General features: G+C 35.6%; 1 protein-coding gene across 1 annotated transcript in view; it reads right to left on the bottom strand.

Annotated features, from left to right (window-relative positions):
• The window catches only part of LOC143227924 (medium-chain acyl-CoA ligase ACSF2, mitochondrial-like), a 44,985-nt gene extending 25,853 nt beyond the window's left edge, over positions 1-19,132 (bottom strand). The window contains exons 1-5 of the mRNA XM_076459279.1: positions 18,795-19,132; positions 17,997-18,186; positions 15,994-16,122; positions 13,664-13,717; positions 8,844-8,962 (exon numbers count right to left, since the gene is read on the bottom strand). Of these exons, the coding sequence (XP_076315394.1) occupies positions 8,844-8,962; positions 13,664-13,717; positions 15,994-16,122; positions 17,997-18,186; positions 18,795-18,886 (584 nt within the window). The 5' untranslated portion in view covers positions 18,887-19,132. The remainder of the gene's footprint in view (positions 1-8,843; positions 8,963-13,663; positions 13,718-15,993; positions 16,123-17,996; positions 18,187-18,794) is intronic.
• Between the last annotated feature and the right edge of the window lie 699 nt (positions 19,133-19,831).

The following is a 19,831-nucleotide window of genomic DNA, read 5'->3' on the forward strand; positions in this document are numbered from 1 at the left end:
TGTAATCTCTGTTTCAATAGGACACTTTTCTAGCACTTTCACTTACCTGATTTAGATACTGTAATCTCTGTTTCAATAGGACACTTTTCTAGCACTTTCATTCACCTGGTTTAGATACTGTAATCTCTGTTTCAATAGGACACTTTTCTAGCACTTTCACTTACTTGATTTAGATACTGTAATCTCTGTTTCAATAGGACACTTTTCTAGCACTTTCATTCACCTGGTTTAGATACTGTAATCTCTGTTTCAATAGGACACTTTTCTAGCACTTTCACTTACTTGATTTAGGAACTGCAATGTCTGTTGCAAGAGGACATATTTCTAGTAGTTTCACTTACCTTGTTTAGATACTGTAATCTCTGTTTCAATAGGACACATTTCTAGTACTTTACTTACCTGGTTAAGATACTGCAATCTCTGTTTCAATAGGACACATTTCTGGTACATTCACTTACCTGGTTTAGATACTGTAATCTCTGTTTCAAAAGGACACATTTCTAGTACTTTCACATACCTGGTTTAGATACTGTAATCTCTGTTTCAATAGAACACTTTTCTAATACTTTCATTTACCTGGTTTAGATACTGCAATCTCTGTTTCAATAGGACACTTTTCTAGTACTTTTACTTACCTGGTTTAGATACTGTAATCTCTGTATCAATAGGACAGTTTTCTAGTACTTTCATTTACCTGGTTTAGATACTGCAATCTCTGTTTCAATAGGACACTTTTCTAGTACTTTCATTTACCTGGTTTAGATACTGCAATCTCTGTTTCAATAGGACACTTTTCTAGTACTTTCACTTACCTGGTTTAGATACTGTAATCTCTGTTTCAATAGGACACTTTTCTAGCACTTTCACTTACTTGATTTAGGTACTGCAATGTCTGTTGCAAGAGGACACATTTCTATTACTTTGACTTACCTGGTTTAGATACTGCAATCTCTGTTTCAATGGGACACATTTCTAGTACATTCACTTACCTGGTTTAGATACTGTAATCTCTGTTTCAAAAGGACACATTTCTAGTACTTTCACATACCTGGTTTAGATACTGTAATCTCTGTTTCAATAGAACACTTTTCTAGTACTTTCACTTACCTGGTTTAGATACTGCAATCTCTGTTTCAATAGGACACTTTTCTAGTACTTTCATTTACCTGGTTTAGATACTGCAATCTCTGTTTCAATAGGACACTTTTCTAGTACTTTCATTTACCTGGTTTAGATACTGCAATCTCTGTTTCAATAGGACACTTTTCTAGTACTTTCACTTACCTGGTTTAGATACTGTAATCTCTGTTTCAATAGGACACTTTTCTAGTACTTTCATTTACCTGGTTTAGATACTGCAATCTCTGTTTCAATAGGACACTTTTCTAGTACTTTCACTTACCTGGTTTAGATACTGTAATCTCTGTTTCAATAGGACACTTTTCTAGCACTTTCACTTACTTGATTTAGGTACTGCAATGTCTGTTGCAAGAGGACATATTTCTAGTAGTTTCTCTTACCTTGTTTAGATACTGTAATCTCTGTTTCAATAGGACACATTTCTAGTACTTTCACTTACCTGGTTTAGATACTGCAATCTTTGTTTCAATAGGACACATTTCTGGTACATTCACTTACCTGGTTTAGATACTGTAATCTCTGTTTCAAAAGGACACATTTCTAGTACTTTCACATACCTGGTTTAGATATTGTAATCTCTGTTTCAATAGAACACTTTTCTAATACTTTCATTTACCTGGTTTAGATACTGTAATCTCTGTTTGAATAGGACACTTTTCTAGTACTTTCATTTACCTGGTTTAGATACTGGAATCTCTGTTTCAATTGGACACTTTTCTAGTACTTTCATTTACCTGGTTTAGATACTGTAATCTCTGTTTCAATAGGACACTTTTCTAGTACTTTCATTTACCTGGTTTAGATACTGCAATCTCTGTTTCAATAGGACACTTTTCTAGTACTTTCACTTACCTGGTTTAGATACTGTAATCTCTGTTTCAATAAGACACTTTTCTAGCACTTTCACTTACTTGATTTAGGTACTGCAATGTCTGTTGCAAGAGGACACATTTCTAGTACTTTGACTTACCTGGTTTAGATACTGCAATCTCTGTTTCAATGGGACACATTTCTAGTACATTCACTTACCTGGTTTAGATACTGTAATCTCTGTTTCAAAAGGACATATTTCTAGTACTTTCACATACCTGGTATAGATACTGTAATCTCTGTTTCAATAGAACACTTTTCTAGTACTTTCACTTACCTGGTTTAGATACTGCAATCTCTGTTTCAATAGGACACTTTTCTAGTACTTTCATTTACCTGGTTTAGATACTGCAATCTCTGTTTCAATAGGACACTTTTCTAGTACTTTCATTTACCTGGTTTAGATACTGCAATCTCTGTTTCAATAGGACACTTTTCTAGTACTTTCACTTACCTGGTTTAGATACTGTAATCTCTGTTTCAATAGGACACTTTTCTAGTACTTTCATTTACCTGGTTTAGATACTGCAATTTCTGTTTCAACAGGACACTTTTCTAGTACTTTCATTTACCTGGTTTAGATACTGCAATCTCTGTTTCAATAGGACACTTTTCTAGTACTTTCACTTACCTGGTTTAGATACTGTAATCTCTGTTTCAATAGGACACTTTTCTAGCACTTTCACTTACTTGGTTTAGGTACTGCAATGTCTGTTGCAAGAGGACACATTTCTGGTACATTCACTTACCTGGTTTAGATACTGTAATCTCTGTTTGAAAAGGACACATTTCTAGTACTTTCACATACCTGGTTTAGATACTGTAATCTCTGTTTCAATAGGACACATTTCTGGTACATTCACTTACCTGGTTTAGATACTGTAATCTCTGTTTCAATAGGACACATTTCTGGTACATTCACTTACCTGGTTTAGATACTGTAATCTCTGTTTCAAAAGGACACATTTCTAGTACTTTCACATACCTGGTTTAGATACTGTAATCTCTGTTTCAATAGAACAATTTTCTAATACTTTCATTTACCTGGTTTAGATACTGCAATCTCTGTTTCAATAGGACAGTTTTCTAGTACTTTCATTTACCTGGTTTAGATACTGCAATCTCTGTTTCAATAGGACACTTTTCTAGTACTTTCATTTACCTGGTTTAGATACTGCAATCTCTGTTTCAATAGGACACTTTTCTAGTACTTTCACTTACCTGGTTTAGATACTATAATCTCTGTTTCAATAGAACACTTTTCTAGTACTTTCATTCACCTGGTTTAGATACTGCAATCTCTGTTTCAATAGGACACTTTTCTAGTACTTTTACTTACCTGGTTTAGATACTGCAATCTCTGTATCAATAGGACACTTTTCTAGTACTTTCATTTACCTGGTTTAGATACTGTAATCTCTGTTTCAATAGGACACTTTTCTAGCACTTTCACTTACTTGATTTAGGTACTGCAATGTCTGTTGCAAGAGGACATATTTCTAGTAGTTTCACTTACCTTGTTTAGATACTGTAATCCCTGTTTCAATAGGACACATTTCTAGTACTTTCACTTACTTGGTTTAGATACTGCAATCTCTGTTTCAATAGGACACATTTCTAGTACATTCACTTACCTGGTTTAGATACTGTAATCTCTGTTTCAAAAAGACACATTTCTAGCACTTTCACTTACTTGATTTAGGTACTGCAAGGTCTGTTGCAAGAGGACACATTTCTAGTACTTTGACTTACCTGGTTTAGATACTGCAATCTCTGTTTCAATGGGACACATTTCTAGTACATTCACTTACCTGGTTTAGATACTGTAATCTCTGTTTCAAAAGGACACATTTCTAGCACTTTCACATACCTGGTTTAGATACTGTAATCTCTGTTTCAATAGAACACTTTTCTAGTACTTTCATTTACGTGGTTTAGATACTGCAATCTCTGTTTCAATAGGACACTTTTCTAGTATTTTTATTTACCTGGTTTAGATACTGCAATCTCTGTTTCAATAGGACACTTTTCTAGTACTTTCATTTACCTGGTTTAGATAATGCAATCTCTGATTCAATAGGACACTTTTCTAGTACTTTCACTTACCTGGTTTAGATACTGTAATCTCTGTTTCAATAGAACACTTTTCTAGTACTTTCATTTACCTGGTTTAGATACTGCAATCTCTGTTTCAATAGGACACTTTTCTAGTACTTTCATTTACCTGGTTTAGATACTGCAATCTCTGTTTCAATAGGACACTTTTCTAGTACTTTCATTTACCTGGTTTAGATACTGCAATCTCTGTTTCAATAGGACACTTTTCTAGTACTTTCACTTACCTGGTTTAGATACTGTAATCTCTGTTTCAATAGGACACTTTTCTAGCACTTTCACTTACTTGATTTAGGTACTGCAATGTCTGTTGCAAGAGGACATATTTCTAGTAGTTTCACTTACCTTGTTTAGATACTGTAATCTTTGTTTTAATAGGACACATTTCTAGTACCTTCACTTACCTGGTTTAGATACTGCAATCTCTGTTTCAATAGGACACATTTCTGGTACATTCACTTACCTGGTTTAGATACTGTAATATCTGTTTCAAAAGGATACATTTCTAGTACTTTCACATACCTGGTTTAGATACTGCAATCTCTGTTTCAATAGAACACTTTTCTAGTAATTTCATTTACCTGGTTTAGATACTGCAATCTCTGTTTCAATAGGACACTTTTCTAGTACTTTTACTTACCTGGTTTAGATACTGCAATCTCTGTATCAATAGGACACTTTTCTAGTACTTTCATTTACGTGGTTTATATAATGTAATCTCTGTTTCAATAGGACACTTTTCTAGTACTTTCATTCACCTGGTTTAGATACTGTAATCTCTGTTTCAACAGGACACTTTTTTAGTACTTTCACTTACTTGATTTAGGCTCTGCAATGTCTGTTGCAAGAGGACACATTTGTAGTACTTCCACTTACCTGGTTTAGATACTGTAATCTCTGTTTCAATAGGACACTTTTCTAGTACTTTCACTCAACTGGTTTAGATACTGTAATCTCTGTTTCAATAGGACACTTTTCTAGTACTTTGACTTACCTGGTTTAGACACTGTAATCTCTGTTACAACAGGACATGGTTCTCGTAGTTTCACTCACCTCTTACTCTGAAGCTGACCTGGTTTAGACACTGTAATCTCTGTTACAACAGGACATGGTTCTAGTAGTTTCACTCACCTCTTACTCTGAAGCTGACCTGGTTTAGACACTGTAATCTCTGGTACAACAGGACATGGTTCTAGTAGTTTCACTCACCTCTTTCTCTGAAGCTGACTTGGTTTAGACACTGTAATCTCTGTTACAACAGGACATGGTTCTAGTACTTTCACTCACCTCTAACTCTGAAGCTGACCAGGTTTAGACATTGTAATCTCTGTTACAACAGGACATGGTTCTAGTAGTTTCACTCACCTCTTACTCTGAAGCTGACCTGGTTTAGACACTGTAATCTCTGTTACAATAGAACATGGTTCTAGTAGTTTCACTCACCTCTTACTCTGAAGCTGACCTGGTTTAGACACTGTAATCTCTGTTACAACAGGACATGGTTCTAGTAGTTTTACTCACCTCTTACTCTGAAGCTGACCTGGTTTAGACACTGTAATCTCTGTTACAACAGGACATGGTTCTAGTAGTTTCACTCACCTCTTACTGTTAAGCTGACCTGCTTTAGACATTTAATCTCTGTTACAACAGGACATGGTTCTAGTAGTTTCACTCACCTCTTACTGTTAAGCTGACCTGCTTTAGACATTGTAATCTCTGTTACAACAGGACATGGTTCTAGTAGTTTCACTCACCTCTTACTGTTAAGCTGACCTGGTTTAGACACTGTAATCTCTGTTACAACAGGACATGGTTCTAGTAGTTTTACTCACCTCTTACTCTGAAGCTGACCTGGTTTAGACACTGCAATCTCTGTTACAACAGGACATGGTTCTAGTAGTTTCACTCACCTCTTACTGTTAAGCTGACCTGCTTTAGACATTGTAATCTCTGTTACAACAGGACATGGTTCTAGTAGTTTCACTCACCTCTTACTGTTAAGCTGACCTGCTTTAGACATTGTTATCTCTGTTACAACAGGACATGGTTCTAGTAGTTTCACTCACCTCTTACTCTGAAGCTGACCTGGTTTAGACATTGTAATCTTTGTTACAACAGGACATGGTTCTAGTAGTTTCGCTCAACTCTTACTCTGAAGCTGACCTGGTTTAGACACTGTAATCTCTGTTACAACAGGACATGGTTCTAGTAGTTTGACTCACCTCTTACTCTGAAGCTGACCTGGTTTAGACACTGTAATCTCTGTTACAACAGGACATGGTTCTCTTAGTTTCACTCACCTCTTACTCTGAAGCTGACCTGGTTTAGACATTGTAATCTCTGTTACAACAGGACATGGTTCTATTAGTTTCACTCACCTCTTACTCTGAAGCTGACCTGGTTTAGACACTGTAATCTCTGTTACAACAGAACATGGTTCTAGTAGTGTCACTCACCTCTTACTCTGAAGCTGACCTGGTTTAGATACTGTAATCTCTGTTACAACAGGACATGGTTCTAGTAGTTTCACCCACCTCTTACTCTGAAGCTGACCTGGTTTAGACACTGTAATCTCTGTTACAACAGGACATGGTTCTAGTAGTTTCACTCACCTCTTACTGTTAAGCTGATCTGGTTTAGACATTGTAATCTCTGTTACAACAGGACATGGTTCTAGTAGTTTCACTCACCTCTTACTCTGAAGCTGACCTGGTTTAGACACTGTAATCTCTGTTACAACAGGACATGGTTCTAGTAGTTTCACTCATCTCTTACTCTGAAGGTGACCTGGTTTAGACACTGTAATCTCTGTTACAACAGGACATGGTTCTAGTAGTTTCACTCACCTCTTACTCTGAAGCTGACCTGGTTTAGACACTGTAATCTCTGTTACAACAGGACATGGTTCTAGTAGTTTCACTCATCTCTTACTCTGAAGCTGACCTGGTTTAGACACTGTAATCTCTGTTACAACAGGACATTGTTCTAGTAGTTTCACTCACCTCTTATTCTGAAGCTGACCTGGTTTAGACACTGTAATCTCTGTTACAACAGGACATGGTTGTAATAGTTTCACTCACCTCTTACTCTGAAGCTGACCTGGTTTAGACACTGTAATCTCTGTTACAACAGGACATGTTTCTATTAGTTTCACTCACCTCTTACTCTGAAGCTGACCTGGTTTAGACATTGTAATCTCTGTTACAACAGGACATGGTTCTAGTAGTTTCACTCACCTCTTACTCTGAAGCTGACCTGGTTTAGACACTGTAATCTCTGTTACAACAGGACATGGTTCTAGTAGTTTCACTCATTTCTTACTCTGAAGCTGACCTGGTTTAGACACTGTAATCTCTGTTACAACAGGACATGGTTCTAGTAGTTTCACTCATCTCTTACTCTGAAGCTGACCTGGTTTAGACACTGTAATCTCTGTTACAACAGGACATGGTTCTAGTAGTTTCACTCACCTCTTACTGTTAAGCTGACCTGGTTTAGACATTGTAATCTCTGTTACAACAGGACATGGTTCTAGTAGTTTCACTCACCTCTTACTCTGAAGCTGACCTGGTTTAGACACTGTAATCTCTGTTACAACAGGACATGGTTCTAGTAGTTTCACTCATCTCTTACTCTGAAGGTGACCTGGTTTAGACACTGTAATCTCTGTTACAACAGGACATGGTTCTAGTAGTTTCACTCACCTCTTACTCTGAAGCTGACCTGGTTTAGACACTGTAATCTCTGTTACAACAGGACATGGTTCTAGTAGTTTCACTTACCTCTTACTCTGAAGCTGACCTGGTTTAGACACTGTAATCTCTGTTACAACAGGACATGGTTCTAGTAGTTTCACTCACCTCTTATTCTGAAGCTGACCTGGTTTAGACACTGTAATCTCTGTTACAACAGGACATGGTTGTAGTAGTTTCACTCACCTCTTACTCTGAAGCTGACCTGGTTTAGACACTGTAATCTCTGTTACAACAGGACATGTTTCTATTAGTTTCACTCACCTCTTACTCTGAAGCTGACCTGGTTTAGACACTGTAATCTCTGTTACAACAGGACACGGTTCTAGTAGTTTCACTCACCTCTTATTCTGAAGCTGACCTGGTTTAGACACTGTAATCTCTGTTACAACAGGACATGGTTCTAGTAGTTTCACTCACCTCTTACTCTGAAGCTGACCTGGTTTAGACACTGTAATCTCTGTTACAACAGGACATGGTTCTAGTAGTTTCACTCATCTCTTACTCTGAAGCTGACCTGGTTTAGACACTGTAATCTCTGTTATAACAGGACATTGTTCTAGTAGTTTCACTCACCTCTTATTCTGAAGCTGACCTGGTTTAGACACTGTAATCTATGTTACAACAGGACATGGTTCTAGTTGTTTCACTCACCCTTTACTCTGAAGGTGACCTGGTTTAGACACTGTAATCTCTGTTACAACAGGACATGGTTCTAGTAGTTTCACTCATCTCTTACTCTGAAGCTGACCTGGTTTAGACACTGTAATCTCTGTTACAACAGGACATGGTTCTAGTAGTTTCACTCACCTATTACTCTGAAGCTGACCTGGTTTAGACACTGTAATCTCTGTTACAACAGCACATGGTTTTAGTAGTTTCACTCACCTCTTACTCTGAAGCTGACCTGGTTTAGACACTGTAATCTCTGTTACAACAGGACATGGTTCTAGCTGTTTCACTCACCTCTTACTCTGAAGCTGACCTGGTTTAGACACTGTAATCTCTGGTAGAAGGTGATTCAGTTCCTGGAAATAGTCTTGTGTTTTGAATCCTTCTGCTGCTACAAGAGCTTTACAAGACGTCTGTAAAGGAAGTTGTGCAGTTCATCTTTTCACTGTTTAATATCATATTATTAAAGATGGAAGGTTAATTGCCTACAAAACTAACAGTATTCATCAATTTTTTGGATAATTATTTGGGGATAAAGATAATTCAAGTTAATGGTGTCTGTTTGTTCGTTTGTTAAAATTCGTACAAGAAGGTAATAAACCAGATGGATGGCAGCACGTAAACAACACTCACCACTGATTCTTAGATTAATTGTACTATCTTCACAGCTGATGTTGTTATGGGATTGACCACAACATTATAGTATCTTCACAGCTGATGTTGTTATCTGTTTTTCAACTGTTTACAGCTGCACTGATGTTTTTACACCCAACGCATTGAATTCATTCAAAATAAATAACAAACAATACACATTTGTACTGATATGTAACTACAACAAACAATGTAAATTTGTTTTCAAATTACACTTTGAAGGCAAAGGTTGTATCATCACATATTTCTGTCCAGCTTCTATCAAATGTCAAAGGGTAATGTAACGAAGAAGCAACATCAAAGCAATCTCACCAGAACAGAAGAATGTTTCATCTGAGATAACACAACATATGCGAATGCAATACATACACACTCAGTAACATTCTTACCATGTTAACTCTGCATGACACATATTTATTTGCACAAGTATTTTCTAGAATAATATGACAATAATTCATGCAAAATAGACACAGCAATGCTCTTAGTGCAAGTCGACCATAACTGACATTTGAAACTACAACAACTACTTAAAAGTAGTAATATTTAAATATCTTTATGAAATAGTGCGATATGCAGTGGTAATAAATACTGAATACACACTCATGATTTCAGACAATTATGAAAACACGTAGAAGTAGGAAAATCTATTATAGCAATCATTCATTATTAAAATCTTGCTGAAATACAGTCACAAAAATTCATGTGGAGACAGCAAACTCTAGTACTAATGATATATACAAAAGTAAAACCTGGAACCTTTCACGTGGCAGTAAAAAGTGTATGAGTTGTAGTGTCCAACAAAAGCTAGGGAAACAACAGAACCTTTGACCTATGAAAGCAAGAACTGAAGGAGTGAGAAAAGTTTTGAGCACAACAGAATTAAGCAAGTCAAATTAAGGTTAAAACTTCTTTCTTAGTTTCTTGTTACACAAAATTCCAGTGCACAGAGCAATGGATATCACATGTAATAATTTTATAGTGGATTTATAACAGAGATTAGGAGTTTGACCAAAGTATGAGCTGGCAATCACGAAACGTTTTTGCTTACTTGTATTGGAATGAATTTTGATTTCTAAAGTCTTAATTATTCTGTATGTTTTTTTTAAATGCACAACAACGGGCAGATATATGTCTCTTTACCAGTAGTAAAGCAGTACTTTCAAATAAAACGAATTCTAAAACATTGCTTTAAATAAAAGTTTTGTGTCTCTCAAAGTAATTATTTAACGAGTCAGGTAATTTTGTGCCTGAAGCTTCGTGTAGACACACGTTTAATACGAGAAGAGTACAAGTAGGTGATCAGAAAAACACCGTATCTGTTATGTATCTATAATCACATAAACAGAAAAACACCGTATCTGTTATGTATCTATAATCACATAAACAGAAAAACACCGTATCTGTTATGTATCTATAATCACATAAACAGAAAAACATCGTATCTGTTATGTATCTATAATCACATAAACAGAAAAACACCGTATCTGTTATGTATCTATAATCACATAAACAGAAAAACATCGTATCTGTTATGTATCTATAATCACATAAACAGAAAAACACCGTATCTGTTATGTATCTATAATCACATAAACAGAAAAACACCGTATCTGTTATGTATCTATAATCACATAAACAGAAAAACATCGTATCTGTTATGTATTTATAATCACATAAACAGAAAAACATCGTATCTGTTATGTATCTATAATCACATAAACAGAAAAACATCGTATCTGTTATGTATCTATAATCACATAAACAGAAAAACATCGTATCTGTTATGTATCTATAATCACATAAACCAATTTTTCAATAACAAATATTTAACTTTTAAGTAGATCATGGACATCCATAACAATTCATATATCTGTTTAGGTCTTGGTTTTTCTGTAGGCTTGTTTAAAATATAATTAAAATAATAAGAATAAATGAGGTAATTTTATTGTTTTTAACTGTTTTTTCTACAATCGTGAAATCATCATATATTTTGATTATTATCAGTGTTTGAGGGACCTTAACTATTGAAGTCCTAGGTTGTGAGTGCTGTTTCAAGAATAAGTCTGCTTTTTAAAGCTGTTTTTTGCTCGAATCTGATAGAGTTTTGAGCAAACTCCCAGGCAATCCCTATTATGAAACACTATCATAATTCATGATTATATGATCAGAAACGTGATTCTACTGAGAGACAAATGGTGAAAACAAAACAAGAGAAAGATCAGTAATACATTTCTCAAAAATGGAAAACATACAATAATAATGTTGAGAACCATGGACCCTTATGTCCGTGGTCTGGAATGTTAACTACTAGACTGTCATGTAATGGATGAGAACCATGGACCCTTATGTATGTAGCTGGAATGTTAACTACTAGACTGTCATGTAATGGATGAGAACCATGGACCCTTATGTCCGTGGTCTGGAATGTTAACTACTAGACTGTCATGTAATGGATGAGAACCATGGACCCTTATGTCTGTAGCTGGAATGTTAACTACTAGACTGTCATGTAATGGATGAGAACCATGGACCCTTATGTCCGTGGTCTGGAATGTTAACTACTAGACTGTCATGTAATGGATGAGAACCATGGACCCTTATGTCCGTGGTCTGGAATGTTAACTACTAGACTGTCATGTAATGGATGAGAACCATGGACCCTTATGTCCGTAGTCTGGAATGTTAACTCATGCACGAGTTAAAAATTCCAATTCTTTGTTTTCACTTGTTATGTTTGTTAAATTTGTAACAACACATTATTATATAAAGGATCTCATGTTGTTATATAGTCGTTGGTTGAAATCTTTACATCAGTTAAAAGCCTCTAACAAACTGAACACTGGCTTCTGTTTCATGATGTTCAGATAAAGGCATGATTTACTGATTGATACGCTGCTCTGAGGTTAGATTCGAACTAAGATGCTGGTGGAGATATTTTGTGGGTTCAACTGTCGGGAGGTGTTATAAGACTGACAGTCAGTTATTTTCTTATAAGACTGATAGTCAGTTACTTTCTTCAGACAAAACTCTTGTGGTGACAATTGTCACAACTGGTTGTCTTCCAACTAATCAGCTGTTCCAAACTGTTGACATCTGCACCAGTCGCATAAGTTATTGCTTAAGTGTAAAATATTAGTACCTTCCAATATTTATTGTTAGCTACAGGCTGAACATTAGTACACAGTGCTTTAATGGACTTACACAACAAAGTGAAAACATTTTTTATAACATCAATAGCGATATACTGCTGAACCTCATTTTAAACCTAATTACATTTTTTACCACAGTATTACATCTTCAAAATCCAGTTAGGTGAATTCTAATTTATATTTCGTTACACAATATTATCATCTGTTTACATAGGCAGATTAACTTATATCAACAGAATTCCAACAAGGATGACAGACAGAATAACTTATATAAACAGAATTCTAACAAGGATGACAGGCAGATTAACTTATATAAATAGAATTCTAACAAGGATGACAGACAGAATAACTTATATAAATAGAATTCAAACAAGGATGACAGGCAGATTAACTTATATAAACAGAATTCTAACAAGGATGACAGACAGGTTAACTTATATAAATAGAATTCTAACAAGGATGACAGGCAGATTAACTTATATAAACAGAATTCTAACAAGGATGACAGACAGATTAACTTATATAAACAGAATTCTAACAAGGATGACAGGCAGATTAACTTATAGAAATAGAATTCTAACAAGGATGACAGGCAGATTAACTTATATAAATAGAATTCTAACAAGGATGACGGACAGATTAACTTATATAAATAGAATTCTAACAAGGATGACGGACAGATTAACTTATATAAACAGAATTCTAACAAGGATGACGGACAGATTAACTTATATAAACAGAATTCTAACAAGAATGACAGACAGATTAACTTATATAAACAGAATTCTAACAAGGATGACAGGCAGATTAACTTATATAAATAGAATTCTAACAAGGATGACAGACAGAATAACTTATATAAATAGAATTCAAACAAGGATGACAGGCAGATTAACTTATATAAATAGAATTCTAACAAGGATGACAGGCAGATTAACTTATATAAATAGAATTCTAACAAGGATGACAGACAGATTAACTTATATAAACAGAATTCTAACAAGGATGACAGGCAGATTAACTTATGTAAACAGATTCTAAGAAAGATGACAGACAGATTATCTTATATAAATAGAATTCTAACAAGAATGACAGACAGATTAACTTATATAAACAGAATTCTAACAAGGATGACGGACAGATTAACTTATATAAACAGAATTCTAACAAGGATGACGGACAGATTAACTTATATAAACAGAATTCTAACAAGAATGACAGACAGATTAACTTATATAAATAGAATTCTAACAAGAATGACAGACAGATTAACTTATATAAATAGAATTCTAACAAGAATGACAGGCAGCTCACCTTGTTTAAACAATACTCTAATTCATCTGGTTGATAGGCAGTGTTCACTTGTACCTGAAACCAGAAAAGTTCGCTGTGTTATATGTTTTGTGTTCTACAAACAATATAGATGTATTTACGTATGCTACAACAACGTGCATGATGGGACATCTTACGATAAAGAATTCGACAGTACTTAGACCTGTGTTATTCATTAGGCCTTCCGCAAGTAACTTTTAGTTTGTTTCCTTCACCTTTATACAGGTGTTTAATGGATGTTCCATGTGTGTTTCTCGAGTTTGGTAAGTAAAATGTTCTAAAATAACTTCCTGGTAAAGTCTAGACATTCAAGATTTAATTACAAGTTGAATAGTTTTTATATAATACGTAATTATACGTTTTAATGGTTTTAAAAAAAAAATTAAACATGCAATGTTGAGGTAATTTTAAGATATAAAATAAAGCAAATCGTGCGAAGTTTCACATCTACATGGTTAACCAGTTCAAACATGTTTATTATTTATTCTTTAAATTAATAAATCTCATTAAATGATACAATATGTTTCTGAAAGAGATGAATTAAAGAATGCCATTAGAAAATGCATTGAGGTTTAGTTTACGTATAATCCCATAGATGGCAGTGAGATAGTAATTTTAGTTTGTTGTCAGTTGCACTGACCGGGCCTGATCTTTTCACATATAATTCTGTACTCATGTCTGTTATCGTTAGAGGGGTAAATAACTCATTCTCAGTTTGTCCTGCAGGAGAAAAGTCCACCTATCAAAAGCGTTCGGCTTATAAAGTTTCTATGCGTTCATTATTAGACATTTAGAAATGTACACACACAAATATATATATATTACCGAGTCATAGTGTTGGAAGTACACATATATGTATACACACACATATACATAAAACTTATCATAGTTTTATAAGTATATATACATATACATGTACACATATAACCGTAAATAAAAAAAATTAAAATTAAACAAAATACGCTGCACATTTTTAAAAACGATTCTAGAGACAAGCTACAACGTGGGATTATAAAATGTATCCTAGGTTTGGGAGGTTATTTGGGAAGTAGGACCAACATTATGGCGGGGATACACCGTCTATCAGTTTTAATCTCCAATTCGCTAGTATCACTTAGGAAAATTAGAAGCTAGGAGAGCGAAATGTGAGTGCTCAAGCCCACAAGGACCCACATCTATATAACCTTTCATTGCCTCCAGACAGTTGTACGAATGTGACTGCTGTCCCAAGTTGAAATAAGAAAAAGATAAACATAGAAAGATAAAAAATATAAGAAAAATAAGGTAATACCATTTCGGGGTAAGTGAGATAAAACTTAGCATTCCTACCCCCACTATGGTATAGGCACTAATTAACACAACATCAGTAAAGTGGTACTTTGCTGTGACTGTTGTGTTTTTATACGCAGCTCAAGGTGTACATCCGCATAAAGTAGTACCAAGTTCTTAAATGTCCTTATTTGTAACTAAAAATAATTATAAGTAATTTTAAGTAAAATTTCTCTAATTTTACTTTCTTTGTACTTACTACAGAATAATTTAACAATTGTATTTAATAAACAGATATTAAGGTCTGTATACAGCCAATATAGGACTACATGTTTAAGTGTATATACAGCCAATATAGGACTACATGTTTTGGTGTATATACAGCCAATAGAGAACTACATGTTTAGGTGTATATATATAGCCAATACAGGACTACATGTTTAGGTGTATATATACAGCCAATAGAGGACTACATGTTTAGATGTATATACAGCCAATAGAGGACTACATGTTTAGGTGTATACATATATACAGCCAATAGAGGACTACATGTTTAGGTGTATATATATATACAACCAATAGAGGACTACATGTTTTGGTGTATATACAGCCAATACAGGACTACATGATTAGATGTATATACAGCCAATAGAGGACTACATGTTTAGGTGTATATATATATACAGCCAATAGAGGACTACATGTTTAGATGTATATACAACCAATACAGGACTACATATTTAGGTGTATATACAGCCATAAATGATCAGGCACAGCGTGGCCAGGTGGTTAAAGCACTCGACTCGCAATTCGAGGGTCGCGGGTTCGAATCCCTTTCACACTAAACATGCTCGTCTTTCAGCCATGGGGGCGTTATAATGTTACGGTCAATCCCACCATTCGTTGGTGAAAGAGTAGCCCAACAGTTGGCGGTGGGTGGTGATGACTAGCTGCCTTCCCTCTAGTCTTACACTCCTAAATTAAGAACGGTTAGCGCAGATAGCCCTCGTGAAGCTTTGCGCGACATTCAAAAACAAACTTACCAGTATTAACCCTGCTTTAGCTGCAGCCACTTGTGTCAAAATCCACTCGTAACAGTTTGTACTCCATAGAGCAATGCGTTCTCCAGGTTTTAATCCTAATTCCAGGAAACTTGCTGCAAGCTGATCACTCTGGAGTGATAATAAAACACTTAGTTTAAATGAAACACCCAACAAGTAATGAAATCTATCATAACTACAAACTTTTTATTTGACATTTAAACAGTTCTAGAACAGTAACATGACTCTCTATAAATAACATAGATGTGCAGGGTTTCTTCACTTTGACGTAACCAGTATCCATGGCGTTCATGTTCTGTATTTTTGGATTCATCAAAATAAATAAAATGTTTCAAAATGTCAGCCTTGTTTGAATGTTTTAGCTGCCAAAATACAAATACGGTTCTCTAACCGCAATGAGTAACAAATATGGTACCTTTATAGTCCCTGATAGCAAGTATGAAACGGATAATGTGATTTTGAAGAGGCAGGGTTGGCACCCATCAGCAAGCTGCATGTGCGGTGAGTGACATTTGGGACCTTGAGTAAGAAATAACACTGACTGTCACATCTAATTATTTCGCTAAAGCAGCTCGTGACGTCCCACTGTAGTGTACCAGTTCCTTATCAGACACAGCTAACAGCTGGTGACGTCCTACTATAGTGTACCAGTTCCATATCAGACACAGCTAACAGCTGGTGACGTCCCACTATAGTGTACCACTTCCATATTAGACACAGCTAACAGCTGGTGACGTCCTACTGTAGTGTACCAGTTCCATATTAGACACAGCTAACAGCTGGTGACGTCCTACTATAGTGTACCAGTTCCACATAAGACACAGCTAACAGCTGGTGACGTCCTACTGTAGTGTACCAGTTCCATATTAGACACAGCTAACAGCTGGTGACGTCCCACTATAGTGTACCAGTTCCATATCAGACACAGCTAACAGCTGGTGACATCCCACTGTAGTGTACCAGTTCCATATTAGACACAGCTAACAGCTGGTGACGTCCTACTATAGTGTACCAGTTCCATATCAAACACGGCTAACAGCTGGTGACGTCCTACTATAGTGTACCAGTTCCATATCAGACACAGCTAACAGCTGGTGACGTCCCACTGTAGTGTACCAGTTCTATATCAGACACAGCTAACAGCTGGTGACGTCCTACTATAGTGTACCAGTTCCATATCAGACACAGCTAACAGCTGGTGACGTCCCACTGTAGTGTACCACTTCCATATTAACCACGTCTAACAGCTGGTGACATCCCACTGTAGTGTACCAGTTCCATATCAGACACAGCCAACAGCTGGTGACGTCCCACTGTAGTGTACCAGTTCCATATCAGACACAGCTAACAGCTGGTGACGTCCTACTATAGTGTACCAGTTCCATATCAGACACAGCTAACAGCTGGTGACGTCCCACTGTAGTGTACCACTTCCATATTAACCACGTCTAACAGCTGGTGACGTCCCACTGTAGTGTACCAGTTCCATATCAGACACAGCTAACAGCTGGTGACGTACCACTGTAGTGTACCAGTTCCATATCAGACACAGCTAACAGCTGGTGACGTCCCACTGTAGTGTACCAGTTCCATATCAGACACAGCTAACAGCTGGTGACGTCCCACTGTAGTGTACCAGTTCCATATTAACCACGTCTAACAGCTGGTGACGTCCCACTGTAGTTGTTTAATGTTTGTACATACATATATTTTATATAGAACTGTTATTTAACGTTTTTACACAGATACATATATTTTATATAGAACTATTATTTAAAGTTTGTACATACAAACATATACTTTATATATAACTGTTTTTTAATGTTTGTGTGTAACTACATATAATTTATTTCAGTTTTCGATAGATTTATTCATTTCAGTTTGGTACCAGGAATAAATTTGTAGTCAATGTTCCGGGGGAGATGGTCAAGATATGTTGATGGTCAAGATATGTTGGTTCAGAATAACACAGTAAAATGACCTACCTCTTTATCAACCTGTGAAAACGTGCGACGGACATTTTGATGTCTAAAAACAAAGGCTAGTTGATCGCCACTCTGGTCAGCAGCTTGGCTTACGACTTGACCAATGGTAGATCCCAGAAAGACGCTGTCCCCGCTACTGTGGTTGTAACTTACTGTAAACTTTTTCGGATAACTTGCGAGACACCTGAAACTAAAATTAACAAATTTAGTTGTTGTTGAAAATGCTCACGAGAAGTCACACCAGTCCTAACCCTAAATTTGGTCAGACTGAAAGGAACAGAGATAAATAACATAGAACATTACACTTTCTGGTTCACAGTCTGAGCACGCTAAGCCTAATTCCCGTCCCATTGTCATTGTATTGTTATCACAATGTACTGAAAATGTAAAACGTTAAATAACTTCCCTCTTATTTCTTTTTATAGGTAAAAATCTCGACTAATTTTGGGCCAAAACTCGTTTAGTAATATATGTATTTTTTTCCATAATATAGAAAAGTGTTTTTATTATTGTTAACCAACACTCGTCACTTGATAACAACGCGCATGCATAAATAGATTTTCTGGTGTAGTATATGCGGTATTTTGTTTGAACCATAATTACCACCATACAATACCATAGCAACTTTATATGCTACTTGTACCAGATAAAAAATAATTCATTTGAAGTTGGTGGTACTATATTAAAATGTTAACTTTAATGTGAACATGCTCTAAACATAACTGGTAGTGTCAGAATGAACCGTTCATACGTATGAAAACAAAAGACCTTATTCACAAATACATAAAGGACACTGACCTGAAAACAGGAATTTGGAAAGTACGAAGTTTAACCTTCGAGATGGTCAAAATAACTCTTCCAACAAACATGGTTGAAACACAATTTAACATTGCCACATGGGTATAGAGAAAAAACCAGTCAACTCAGACAAAATTACTGAAGCTTCTTATAACTGTCAAAACCAAGGAATACTAAGAAAATCATTACGACATAAAACGTTTAAACGTCATCGCATGGGAAGTCTCGCGCAAAGAGCGAAAATAATCTAGTTGTAAAGTGGAATACTTCTCAACACAAACATTCAAGACTAAAGTGGCGACAACCACATTGGTTAAGGTCGCCTGACGTTATGCTGTAAACTGATAAACAAAGTTGGATCCTTATCGTTATAGTAAAGTAATAAACAAAGTTATCCAGTTGGTTCCTAATCGTTACAGTAAAGTAATAAACAAAGTTATCCAGATGGATTCTTATAATTACAGTAAAGTAATAAACAAATTATCCAGTTGGTTCCTTACCGTTACGGTAAAGTAATAAACAAAGTTATCCAGTTGGTTCCTTATAATTACGGTAAAGTAACAAACAAAGTTATCCAGTTGGTTCCTTATAATTACAGTAAAGTAATAAACAAAGTTATCCAGTTGGTTCCTTATCGTTACAGTAAAGTAATAAACAAAGTTATCCAGATGGTTCCTCAAAGTTATCAAGTTGGTTCCTTATCGTTACAGTAAAGTAATAAACAAAGTTATCCAGTTGGTTCCTTATCGTTACAGTAAAGTAATAAACAAAGTTATCCGGATGGTTCCTTATCGTTATAGTAAAATAATAACCAAAGTTCTCAAGTTGGTTCCTTATCGTTATAGTAAAGTAATAAACAAAGTATACTATAGTTGGTTCCTTATTGTTATAGTAAAGTAATAAACAAAGTACTGTAGTTGGTTCCTTATCGTTATAGTAAAGTAATAAAAAAAGTACTGTAGTTGGTTCCTTATTGTTATAGTAGTGTAATAAACAAAGTACTGTAGTTGGTTCCTTATCGTTATAGTAAAGTAATA

The sequence above is a fragment of the Tachypleus tridentatus genome, chromosome 10 (assembly GCF_004210375.1).
Source record: "Tachypleus tridentatus isolate NWPU-2018 chromosome 10, ASM421037v1, whole genome shotgun sequence".
Classification (NCBI taxonomy): domain Eukaryota; kingdom Metazoa; phylum Arthropoda; class Merostomata; order Xiphosura; family Limulidae; genus Tachypleus; species Tachypleus tridentatus.